At 44.6% G+C, this 12,822-nt stretch overlaps 1 protein-coding gene across 2 annotated transcripts; it reads right to left on the bottom strand.

The window, feature by feature from the left end:
- Nucleotides 1-4,064: 4,064 nt before the first annotated feature.
- Nucleotides 4,065-12,327, bottom strand: KCNA1 (potassium voltage-gated channel subfamily A member 1). 2 transcript variants are annotated; one of them, XR_013960077.1, is made up of 3 exons: nucleotides 11,749-12,327; nucleotides 8,533-11,387; nucleotides 4,065-7,719 (listed from the first exon to the last, which is right to left on the bottom strand). XR_013960077.1 is itself a non-coding variant. In XM_080659094.1 (2 exons), the coding sequence occupies exon 2, from the start codon at nucleotides 10,861-10,863 to the stop codon at nucleotides 9,376-9,378; it is 1,488 nt and encodes a 495-aa protein (XP_080515220.1). In that variant the 5' UTR covers nucleotides 10,864-11,387; nucleotides 11,749-12,327; the 3' UTR covers nucleotides 4,065-9,375. The 2 variants fall into 2 exon arrangements, 1 of the variants encoding a protein (XP_080515220.1); XM_080659094.1 differs by having other exon boundaries at nucleotides 4,065-11,387.
- Between the last annotated feature and the right edge of the window lie 495 nt (nucleotides 12,328-12,822).

Raw genomic sequence — 12,822 nt, 5'->3', positions numbered from 1 at the left:
CCTAAAATGCATTTAATCCCCAGCACCAGCAACAACATTGAAAACGTTATCTGTAACAGCTAGCATGAACATAACACATAAAATCTATTTTCAAAAATCACTAATAGGTTTGAGAATTCAATCTAGCCCCTTAATGCTATTCTCTAGAAATATATTTCATGAACCAAAGAGTCTAACAGACACTCAACTCCTTACTTAAATACAATTAAATTATTTAATAAAAGCAGATACAAGTCTTCTTGCTATTTAAATTATGGCTACTTTATCAATTAGTTTTAAGAAAGAATGGACCACAGTAGAGATATTATAATTTATAAATTTTTATAAGCATCTTCTTAGTATGTGCTAGTAAAAAAAAGACCATATTGACTTATGAATACTTGTGAGGGTCATTTTATTTTTAGCAAAGAAAGTTAAGAATAGGTTTTTATATTTACATAATGTCTCTCAGACAGGAATATGAGAAAACTTTGCAAACAACATCTTGTTTTATTTCTAAATATTCACAGGTGGAAAGAAAAAAATCAAATCACACAATATTGTGCATATGGAGGAAATGAGGCAATCAGAAGTGATGTGAATTATTAAAGATACCTTCTGTTTCCTCAAGTTATTGCAAGGAATTTGGGCTTGGAGATGTATAATAGTGATATGTGTCAGGGTAAGGGCAAAACAAACTAGAAAGAGTGGCTCAGCGTTCTGTGAGGCAGCTGCATGCCTGGTATTAGATGAGGGGTGTATTGAAGTTTCCTGATGAAAACATCTGCCCAAAGTCTTCAAGTTTCCACATTATATAGTTAATCTTTGAGTTAAGCATCTGACCTACCCTGGAGTCTTCTTTTTTAAAATAATATTTTATTTTTTAATTACAGTTGACATACAACATTATATTAGTTTTAGGCATATGTACAATAGAATATGATTCAGCCTTTAAAAAGCGTGAAAACTTACCATCTGCAACAAGGATGTACCTAGCGGGTGTTGCTGCTGAGTGAAATAAGTCAGACAGAAAAAGACAAATGCCATATGATTTCACTTATATGTGGAATCCAAAAGCCAAAATAAACAAACAAAACAGAAACAAACTCATAGAAACAGAGAACATTTTGATGGTTGCAGGTGGGAGAGAGGTTAGGATGGTGAAAAAGGGGAAGGAAGTACAAATTGATAGTTACAGAATAGTCACGGGGTTGTAAAATGCAGCATAGGGGATAAAATATGGTTAATAATATTGTAATAGCTATGTATGGTGTCAGATTGGTGCTAGATTTATTGGGGTGATCATTTTGTAAATTATAGAAATGTCTGATCACTATGCTGTACACCTAGAATCTTCCTTTAAAGTGTGGCTTCTCCTCTGAGGAGGAGTTATCAGAGGCCTCCAGCCTGGTGCCTCAGTGGTTGAGCATCGTTTGACCCATGCACCAAGAGGTCACCGGTTGGATTCCCGGTCAGGGCACATGCCCAGGTTGTGGGCTCGATCCCCTGTAGGAAGCAGCCAATCAATGATTCTCTCTCATCATTGATGTTTCTGTCTCTTTCTCCCTCTCTCTTCCTCTCTCTGAAATCAATAAAAATAAAAAATAAAAAAGAATGTCCCAGAGGCCTCCTCATCCTGTCCCTCCTTTCATTATTATAATTAATAATATATCTACTAATACCTCATATTTGTAGAACGCATTAGAATTTCCCAAACATGTTAACCTATATTATCTCATTTAGTCCACACAACCCTATGTGGTATTATATTTCCATTTTAGAAATGAGCAATTGAAGGCTCAAAGAACCTTTGCCCCTACACAAAATCCACTGATTCTTCTTTAACAAGTGACATTACTCATTCTAGCATTTCATCAATTCAATAAACACTCAGAGTTCATACCGTGAAACCATCAATAAACCTAGGCCTGCTCCCTCCACCCAGCGACCTTTGGCAGGTCCCTTGAACTATAAAACAAGGGCAGCAATATCAGCCCTACCTAATTCACAAAGTTGAATAAAGCAATATAATTAAGTGGAAGTGATCTGAAAACTGCAAGGAGAGCTACACACACTGGAAGTGTTGCTATTAGCAGCTCAGTGGGAATGGGTGTCAGATTGCCTTTAACTTGATAAAAGCCAAGGGCTGTGAAGGTGCTGAATGTCTGGTAATAGGAGGAGTGCTATTAAGGGGCAAGGGAGGGAGCAGCAAGACCAAACCTCCTTCCTTCTGGCAGATGAAATCTGAGGTCCCGGGTAAGTGATCTCTGGATGCTAAAGAGCATGAAGATGTAGAGCTGCAAAGCATGTTCCCACAAAGCCTGCATTAAGGGCAGGACCGAGCAAAAGCACTGTGAGATAAAAAGATAGTTAAAAGCAGATCTAAAGGTTCTAGCCAGATTTCAGGTCTGAAGGAAACTGCCATATTTAATGGGTTTACAATTCAAACCCATTATCACACCAAGAAACAAAGGGGGTCAAACAGAAACACTGTAGTTCATCATCAATTCCAAGATTCCTTTTGGGTGTTTTGTTTTCTTTTATATTTCTAAAATTGGGATAAATCAATGCAAGGGTGGGTCATAAATGCCAATGTCCTCTCTTTAAGGAAACATACATCTTAAAATTGATGGTATATTAGATTCAATTAATTAAATAGGATATTTTCAATTACTACCTGCATTTAAGCTCGTTCGAAGAGCTGCTTTCCAGTCTTGCAACGTGACCATGTTGTCCTACATCTGCAATAGGACTTTGCAAAGGAGCACACTTTGCCCAGCCTCAGAGTTAGACTTCCCTTCACAGGCAAGTCTGGTGGGGGTCTTGACAAGTCTACATTGACTGCAGGAAGCAGCAGCTAGCTTCTCTACCTAATGGCGAAGTGGCTGGGATCAGATTGCATCAGCTCTCTGTTCTTGACTCCTCTGGCTGGTCTCCCTTAAAACTGACTTGCCTTCTTTTTTGAAGCTCTGTAAACAATAAGGCTTCCAGTAATCGCCCTATCCTTGCAGCTACCTGGATCTGTATGCTTCTGCTTCAAGAAAACCATTCCAAGGCTGAGCTTTGAGAAAAACTCTCAGGGTTGTGAATGTCCTGGCTCGTTTGCCCACCATTATTGATGTGGCTCTAGCTCTCTCTTACCCTTGTTTGTCAGAACTCAGCTTGGCCTGTTTTCTGACCACAACAAAAAGTCATAGACAGCCTGCTTAGCCTCCTGGTCTACTTTCAGCAGCAATTTCTACAGCAAAAGCAAGATTCATCTCCAAGTCTTACAATTTTAACCCATCACAATGCAACATAATTCTATGATGACACACCAGCCCAGCCACCCAATGCATCTGGCATATAACAGAAACCTGTCATAAAGCATGTAACCCTGTTTGCTCTGACATAAAAAAGATTGTATAAAATAAGATATTCACAAGGAAGGAAAGAGAACTTCTAAATCTCAGGGAGAATCAAAAGGAAATACACCAAGTCATTAAAAAAAAAAAAAAAAAAAACAGGAAGAAAGATATGTTAACCACACATAGAACTATGTCGAAAAAGTCCATGTAAAGAACAGCCAGGAATCATTTTGTTTTTCTACATAAAAAAGCACTTCCAACTCGATATTGTAACCATCAAGATATTTTACGACAGACTACAGCACTGTTACACACACACACACACACACACACACACACACACACACAATTATCCTTCCTGAAAAGCTTAGACTATGAATGAAAAATACAGTTTCAAATAAAAAACAATTTAAGTGAATATAATCAATTACTTTATTCCCTTGAGTTTCATTTCTTTTTCCTTTTTCAAAGCTCGATCCCGATTGCTTTCATAAACCAAATTCCAAAGGTTTCTCCTTAGGATCTTACCTGAATTCAGATTGTGAATTTATTGTCAAAATTCAACCCCTGCCTATTTCCTTGTACAAAGAAATGGAAGTTCAGGAGTTTCAAAGATAATAAGGCCTGTATCCATCCTGTTATTTAAAGAAACCCTACACGAAAGAGCTCCCAAAAGGCCAATTAAACATGAGACAAAAAGAAAAAAAAGAAAGAAAAACCAGTCAAGATATTCCTTGATAAGATCCATAAAAATTATCTTTAATTGATGCCAAGTATGAACAGATCATAAAGTGACAGAAGCAAGTAAAATTGCATAGATGAAAACTATGCGCTTCAATAAGGTTCTCAATTCATAACATTCAGCGTCCTCTACCTGACATATTAGATAATTAGGGCAGGGGATGCACAGTAGGCGAACAAGAGACACATCCTTAACTCAAGGGGTAAGCAACTGGCAAACTCAAGAAATAAAAGAACGTTTTATCAGCTTCAATGGTTTGTTGTCCTGATGGTGCACTTGAAATTAATATACTCAATTGTTATTTTTAGCCTTGGTAATACTTTAACTTTACTATTAGAGGTATGTCATCTAGAGCTCATGATGTCTACTTAGAGCTGCTGCATAACACAGTGCACTAAAGAGAAGAGTATTTCTGCAAGGTGCGGAGAGGAGACCTAGAATATTTTGCAAGGGATTTTGTGTTTTGGTTTTTTTCCCTATACCATTTCTTCCTCTCTGATTATGGTACAAAACTTTTCTATACTCTTTGAAGTCTCATGTCATAAACTCCTAGTTAGCTCCTAAATGAAAATCATGGTGACCAGGGCTAATCTCCTTAAAGCTAATAGTCCTGAGGTCAGCAGCTCCACCCCTTACACACACACTGGACTTCCCAAGAAAGCCTAAGGTCATTTTGCCTGAGCACAGAGACTGGCATTTGATCCCAAGACCTCTAAACCTTACACTTATACCCTGAATGAGTTCACACAGTGACCCAGGGTAATGGAACAGTGTTGGTTAACTCAGCTCCTGTTCGCTTCTTTACAGAAATGATAAGTAATGTACATTCTTCTAAGGTTTACCTGAGTCATGCTGGACATGTTCGCATACCCTGAAATTCCATAATATAAATACGAGTACCAATACATTGCATGGTGGGTGAGAACCACCTCCTGAGATAGCAAGTGAATTTGGGTTGGGTCTGGTTTAAAAACTGTAGTTCGTTTATTTGTCTTCTTGAAATGAACATACACATTAAAATACTTAATTCTTCCTTGAAAAAATGGGAAGATAAAATGGCTGTTTGGTAGTTTATTCTTTCTAACAATTTCATACTCTGGATGGTTACCAACCACCAATTCTCACCACTCCCAGGAATAAGTCATTCCTGAAAGGAAATGGGAAATTGCTTTCTGCTGAAGTTCTCTTTCTCCTTTCTGTTTGATCTAATCTCCCAAACAAGGAAAAATCAGTTATAAAATTATTAAGAAGCATGTGTTTTGAGGTCTCCTATATTAAATGGGAGGGTTGGGAAATTTTGTACTGACATGTCAGATGTTAAGAAATTTGAAAAGTCTATAACTATTCACTATGTGAAGAAGGTCCCTTATGGACTAAACCAAATATCTACTTAAAGAAATCTATTCCCACTTACCATTTAAACGAATTTAAAAACTCTCAAGTGAGTCAAGATTGTGATGTCGCAGGTGCTTTGGTTCCACCACAGTGGAGCCTAAACCTACTGCACAATTTTATTTTGGAGAAATGATTGTCCATTGGCCATACTTCAGAAAAAAAAAGAATTTGCTATTGGTTTATTTTATTTTGCTAGGCTAACTCACTAACACACTCCCAATGAGCTGTTTTAACTGATAATTGAAACTCAGCTCTCAAGGGGGTGCGAGGGAGGGCTGTGCACAGATGGGGAAGAGGAGATGCAAAAACAAAAACCTTTCCTGGTGACAATCTGTCTTCTATAAATCTGAGGACAGAAGAAATGAAGGTCTTTGGTCTCTCTAATTCAGATCACTTGAGGTGAGTTAACCACTTCAGGGATTCTGGGATGGCTAACAGCCCTGGTGTGACCCAGCCCTTCCACTGTCACCCTATTGAACTAGGGCCCCAAACACTGGAAGAGCTGAGCTATGGCTATCAGCATGTCAGAAGTCTTCTCCTTTAGGAGAAAACAAGTATTCAGGATATGAGCCATTAAAGCTCAAGACTTAGGAAGGGGATGGAAAGGTAAAAAGCCTGACAAAATAAATATGAGTAAGTAAACCAAAAGATAGTCATTACTAAATAGGCAGTTTTGTTAAGTGCACCTTCAGGTCTACAAAAACATTTCAGCACATTACAGTGCAGGGGTAAGAGCTTTGTGAAACTTCACATGCCTATGCTACACAGTCCCTGTACTTCATTCTTACTGACTTGGTTGCAGTGAGCTACAGATGGATAAGCAGCATTCATTTTCCCCCTACCACCCAAATTCATAGCAACAGCTCATCCCCAGTCCTAGGCCAACAGGTTCACTGCATGCAGCACTTTTTCCTGTCACACATGCAGAAGCATCACCAGTCCAGCATCTAACTACGAGAGGTATACCAGGCAGCCAAAGTTCATCTCATCAGTCTTGGTCCCATTTTCTCATCCTCTGACCCATCCATCCATCCCACAGTACTGAGCGGATTATTGCTGTTGACAGAGTGCAGCGTTTCAAGCTCTGCATGTCCTAGACCTCAGAGTCTAACTAAAAGATCATGATATACCCAGAAATTTGGAGGAGGTTGCATTTTTTCCCAACTGGAGACTTTGAAGCAGGTAGAAAAGGAATAGCCAAGATGAGTCAAGATTCAAAAGAGAAGGAAACATTACAGGGGAGGGTTTATGCAGTGGTTTTTGCAGTGGTCAGATGTGTGCAGTCCTTGGCTCCTCATCTTCCATGATGTTACATTAGTCTTACAGATTCACAGAGCAGCCTTGGAAAATAAAATATCCATATTCTTTCTTTCAACAGAGTGAACCAGCCTGGATGGTACTCTAGTTTCTTCATTTATTGCCTCACTGATGTTCTAAGATAAGGTGAAGAAGGGATGGGGGTAACAGGGAAGATCCCCAGAAGAAGCAGGGCAGTAGGTGGCCACATGCTAAGTGCAGAATGAAGATCCCCACTTGGTGTCCTTAAAAAGGCAGTGAGTACCTCTCCATGGGTGGACAGCTGGTGGGCCCCTGAGGCCTGCGTTTTGTGGCTCTCTTTCGGCTAGGCTCAGGGTCCCAGCTGCTCTCTGGGCTGGGTCCTGGGAGACGCTCAGCCTGCGAAGTGACTGCCAGGTGGGAAGATCATAGGATCATCACAGGAAATATCTCAAGAGAGTGGACCAGGAGGGAGGGCCTGGGAAATGTTATTATGAACTGAGTGATCCTTCCCATATGCACAATGATGCCAGAAAGATCAGACTACCAGAGATCTGCAAAGCGCTGTTGCTAACAGAGGAATACAGAAATGCACAAAAACACTGCACCAGACCTGAGGAAGCCCTGAATGTCCAGAGTGGCCCTCGATGGGAAACAAATTCCCAAAAAGTTATCTTGGCTCTGGAGGAGAAGAGGAAAAAAAAGAGTTCATGGTTCATGTCCAGTTCGAAACTAGGTCTCAGGTTCCAGTTTTACATCCCACATCAGGCTGCCAAAGGGACTCAGTCCAGTGGATGGCCAGAGAAACAGCACCCTCCTGGATCTCTCCTCTCCAGGGTTCAGACGGTGTGGTCTTCTCACAGTGGTATAGTGAGACAGCGAGGATGGAAACAGGAAAAGCAAAATATCTGTGCCCCAACCCTTCCTCCCTTTGTTACATAACTTCTCAGCTGTGTTAATGGAGGCACTTTCTGCAGTTCGCTGTGGGTACAGGATAAAGGCACTAAGCAACTATTAAATCAATTGGTTAAGTTTCTTCAGGGTGTCTAAAGGGAAGGGCTAAAGTCTTTACAGACTTCAAATCATGACTGCAAAAAGAAATCAGCTCTGCTTTGGATGCATACAATAGATAAACATTTTCATTTACATCTTAAGAATGCACCAAAAAACATGCAGTATTGCACCTTTTTTTTTGTTTTGCTTGTGTTTATCTTCAGCTAGAAATAATACTTGTTCTTAGGTGTTGCTATATATACCTTGATGACTTATTTAGTTTTCCATATAGCTTCCCTTTAAGGAATGGGCATATTGGTTCTCTCTCTGCCTACACCTGCACAGAAACCTGACATTTCCCTGAGCAAAGGCAGGAAAATTGACTGAGTACCCCCACCCAACCCCACCCCCACCCCAACCCCAACCCCACCCCCATTATTTCTTTGGGCCCTTCATCCCACAAACTTGTAGTTTTTATTTATTTTTATTTTTTTTACTGAAATCATGCATTAATTAATTCAAGGTACACCTTAATCAAATAGGCCATAATGCTGAATAAGAGAACATGCTTTGAGCTCCAAAAAGTTATTGTTCCCATCTGACTAACATATGCACTTAAATACAGTACTTTATTTGCTAATAAAATAGTTAATAAATAAAGGAGTGCACTTTTGGTGAATGCAAATGAAAAAGAATCTATTTTTAGAAGAGTCGATTCAAACGTAAGCTTATCCCCTATTGTCTGAGTTAACGTTCTCGGCATGCGATTGTAAAATAAATATCAGAATCAAACATGCTTACATTTAACTCCATTTGTGCTCTCTTGCCAATGAGGAGGCTAAGGTTTTACATCCAGTTCTGGAGGCCAGGGGTCAGGGTACAGGACCAGTGAGGCAAGACCTGTGTTGGGCTCACCTGCAGTTGAGAAACTTAGCAGCACTGCAGATGAATCAATTAATTTTTATCTTTTTCTTAGAGAATAGTTTGAACAGGAGGAGAAGGGAACAAAGGGAGAACCCCTAAAGACCAGGACCAGCATCAGGTCGATAAGGTGCTTTGTGAACCAGTCTAAAGTAATTCTGTTTGCTTTTTTTCCACCTTATAATATGCAGTTCAGTGGATCAAAATAACATTTGTTCGTTACCCATTTTGGCTGGTATATCATATTATATATCATCAGATGCACTGTCTTAAATGTACTGTGCAGTTTGCAAAGATTTTTTTTATTGGAATCCCATGCAACTTTTAATTTTATATTTCTAAGTGATCACCTGGTTTTTAGTTAAAAGAAAAAAGTTAAAGAAACCCAAGGATTACAAACGTTTTGGTATGGGGAAGCATATGAATCTTATTTTACCTAGACTAGCTTATGGACTGATTTTTTTTTTAACCAGTTTTATAAAATACACTTTCTTTTCCCATTTTTAATAAAATGAAAATAGTTTCTTTTTTTTTTTTAATGGATCTTGAAAGCTTCTGGTTGGCCATCCCCAAAATCCACAATGCAATAATGCATTGACAGTTAAACAGAGCTTTCAAAGACTAGTAAAGTAGCGACAAAGAGTGACATGGGTCACCAGGGTTTTTGTTTTGTTTTTAAGTCTTTCAAGCTGCTAAGTGGGGCTTTTTTGTTTGCTTGGCTTTTTAAACATCGGTCAGTAGCTTGTGCTTATTAACGCAGTTTTGGTTGGCTGTGGTGCAGTTGCCAGTTCTGATATTGGCCTGTCTATAATGGGCTATGCTATTATTCATATCCTCTTCGATCTCCATGTACTCAGATTTGCTGAGAGTAGAGGAACTGCGCCGACTGAGGTCACTGTCAGAGGCTAAATTAGGGGAGCTAACGTGGAGCAACTGAGCCTGCTCTTCCCCCTCAGTTTCTCGGTGGTAGAAATAGTTGAAATTGGACACAATGACAGGTACGGGCAGGGCAATTGTCAGCACACCAGCGATGGCACACAAGGAGCCCACGATCTTGCCTCCAATTGTCACAGGGTACATGTCACCATATCCTACAGTGGTCATGGACACCACCGCCCACCAGAAAGCATCGGGGATACTGGAGAAGTGCGACTCAGCTTCTTCCGCCTCGGCAAAGTACACTGCACTAGAGAACAGTATGACCCCAATGAAGAGGAAAAAGATGAGCAGCCCTAGCTCTCGCATACTAGCCTTGAGGGTCTGGCCCAGGATCTGGAGGCCCTTGGAGTGGCGGGAGAGTTTGAAGATTCTAAAAACCCTTACCAAGCGGATGACCCTGAGGATGGCCAGCGAGGTGGCCTGCTCGCCCTTCTGGTTCCCCTCCTGCTCGGCTATCTCGGTGCCCAGGGTGATGAAATAGGGGATGATGGCCACGATGTCGATGAAATTCATGATGTTCTTGAAGAAGTCCGCCTTGCTGGGGCAGGCGAAGAAGCGCACCACCAGCTCGAAGGAGAACCAGATGATGCACAGGGTTTCCACGATGAAGAAGGGGTCCGTGAAGAAGTTGGAGGTGTAGATAACCGTGGTGTTGTCGATGCGGTGGACAGTGCCCGTGAAGTCCTTATCATCCTTCAGCTCAGGCAGTGTCTCCAGGCAAAAGATGACGATGGAGATGAGGATGACCATGACCGAGACGATGGCGATGACGCGGGCGGCCCCCGAGCTCTCGGGGTACTCGAAGAGCAGCCACACCTGGCGCTGGTACTCCTTCTCGGGCAGGGGGCGCTCCTCCTCCTTGATGAACCCCTCGTCCTCCCGGAACTTCTCCATGGCCTCCTCGCCCAGCTCATAGAACTTTATCTCCTCGGAGAACATGTCCAGGGGCACGTTGACCGGCCTCCGCAGCCGGCCCCCCGACTGGTAGTAGTAGAGGATGGCGTCGAAGCTGGGCCGGTTGCGGTCGAAGAAGTACTCGTTCCTCAGGGGGTCGAAGTATCGCATGCGCTTCTTGGGGTTGCCCAGCAGCGTGTTGGGGAACTGCGCCAGGGTCTTGAGCTGCGTCTCGAAGCGCAGCCCAGAGATGTTGATCACCACGCGCTCGCAGCACTCGTGGTCCTCGTGGTCGGCCAGCCGCCGGTAGCTGCCGTCCTGGGGGTGGCCCGGGGTGGCCGACGCCTCGTCCACGTTCTCCCCAGACATCACCGTCATGGTGGAAGCCACGTGCAGGGGTGAGAGACCAGGAGAAGGCCGGCGGTGGGAAGGACGGAGAGGGGAGGGGTGGGGGGGACCCAAGCGCCCCCCCCACCGGAGTGCGCGTCTCCCCCACGCTCAGGGGGTGGGGTGGGGGAGGGGCGGGCTTCAAAGAGAGCAGGTCCAGAGATCTGCGGCTTTGTTTCTGGTTCCCTTTCCCTCCACCCTGCCTTTGGCTGAGTTTGGAAACCCCTCGCCTGCAGCCGAGGGTGCAGCCTTTTTTGCAGAGTTGGGGTGGGGGAGGGTTGGTGTTTCGTCCTGTTCCGAGGTGCCTTAACGCAGTGCTGTTCTAGAGGGCAGGGCCATCGCTTCGGGGGTCACCCTGGCCTCCCCTCCCCTCCTCGAGCCCTCCTAGGACCGGTGCAGAGCCAGCTCGGCAGATCCCCTCTCCTGACACCCCCTCTGCTTCTCCTCGGCTCTCCCCCCTCCCACCCCTCTTCGCCTGCCGCCTTCTAAGCTCCCACCAGGGCGATCGATGGACGCTGCAGAGAAATAGAAAGTGATACGGAAGTAGAAAATCAGAAGCATTCAGATGGGACGGACCTACAGACACCGAAGAGCACAGACCCCTGACTTTTCTAGAAAGCACTGGACTTTTGCTGGACAGACACACAGACAGACACACACAGACACCCGGAAATCCAAGTTTGGGGTTCTTCCATCCCACTTTCCCAAATGCCCAACAGCCGATCTGTTTACAACTTCGTTAAACTAGAGATCGGAAAAAAGCGCCTGGAGGCACTGGTGGAGCTCCAGGTCCCAGGCAGCACCCCCACACCCCCAGCTTCCCCCACCTATCACCCAACCCCCGCTTCTACAGCCCCGAATTGGGGAGCCCCCTACCTGGCCGGCCGGCTTGGCGCAGGGGCGGTGCTGAGTCGAAGGAGAGCCCGAGTGGAAATGCGGTAGGTCGCTTTTGCAGTACCCGGGCGGGAGCCGCGGCCGCCGCCGCAGTAGCATCCGAGAGGCGCCGGAGCAAATTCGCCGCCCTCACTCCCTTGTCCTATGCCCCTTCCATTGGACAACCGCTTTTCGGAGCCACTGCGGGGAAATGTCCATTCCCTATCCCCATTCTCACCCGTTGTCAGCAACCTGGAGACGCCGTCCTCTCTCTGGTGCAGGGAGTTCCAGAGGATGAGAGGCGGAAAAGCAAAATGCCACCCTCTCCCGAAGCTCTGAAGCAAATGACGATAAACGGCACTCTCGCCCCCTCCGAACACTTTGGGAGTCCTTGATTCGATCCCAAAGGAGGAGGGCGAGCCAAAGCTTGGGTCTACATGGCTCTCAGGTGCCCTCCACTTCCCGCATCCCCGTGTGAACCTCGCCAGGGCTCCGCGGTGCGCCGGGAGCTGTTAAGAGCGCCGAGTGGGGCAGGATGCGAGCGGTGGCCGGTCCGCTCGGTCCATTTCTGGGCGCTGCAAGATCAGCAGAAACCTGAGAAAGCGCCTGGAATGCGGAGCTGCGATTGGCCCACCCGGGCGTAGGTTGGGGAGGGCGGGGGAGGGCAGGAGCAAGGAGGTAGATGGAAAATATGAGGGGGTGGTTCCACAGAGGGGGGTTGCATTCAGTTCCCACTCTTGCCAGCACAGCTTTTTCCTTCTGCCAGAAAAGCAGACCACCAATTCTTCTTTCCTATGGCCCACAGCCCCGCACACGCCAGGTCCCTGGCCGTGACCTTCCCCCGGAATTTCACGTTTCAAATGGTCAGGTCCGACGCAATGCAGGCGGCAGTGTTCCTGGCAAAACTCCTCGGATGGGGTTGCGTTTGTGCAGTCCCACAATAATCCGCTTTGTTGGCCACATTCGGAGTGCCATCTCGCCCCCCCCCCCCCCATCCCCCGCCAGGCGCTCTTGGCAGAGCCGACCCAGCTTCTCCCCGCCGTTCTCAGAGAGATACGGACTTGAGGTAGAGCCCTG

Source organism: Plecotus auritus (genome assembly GCF_963455305.1).
Source record: "Plecotus auritus genome assembly, chromosome: 3".
Lineage (NCBI taxonomy): Eukaryota > Metazoa > Chordata > Mammalia > Chiroptera > Vespertilionidae > Plecotus > Plecotus auritus.
Note: the sequence above shows the minus strand (reverse complement) of the source record. Positions and strands in the feature narration are given on the sequence as shown.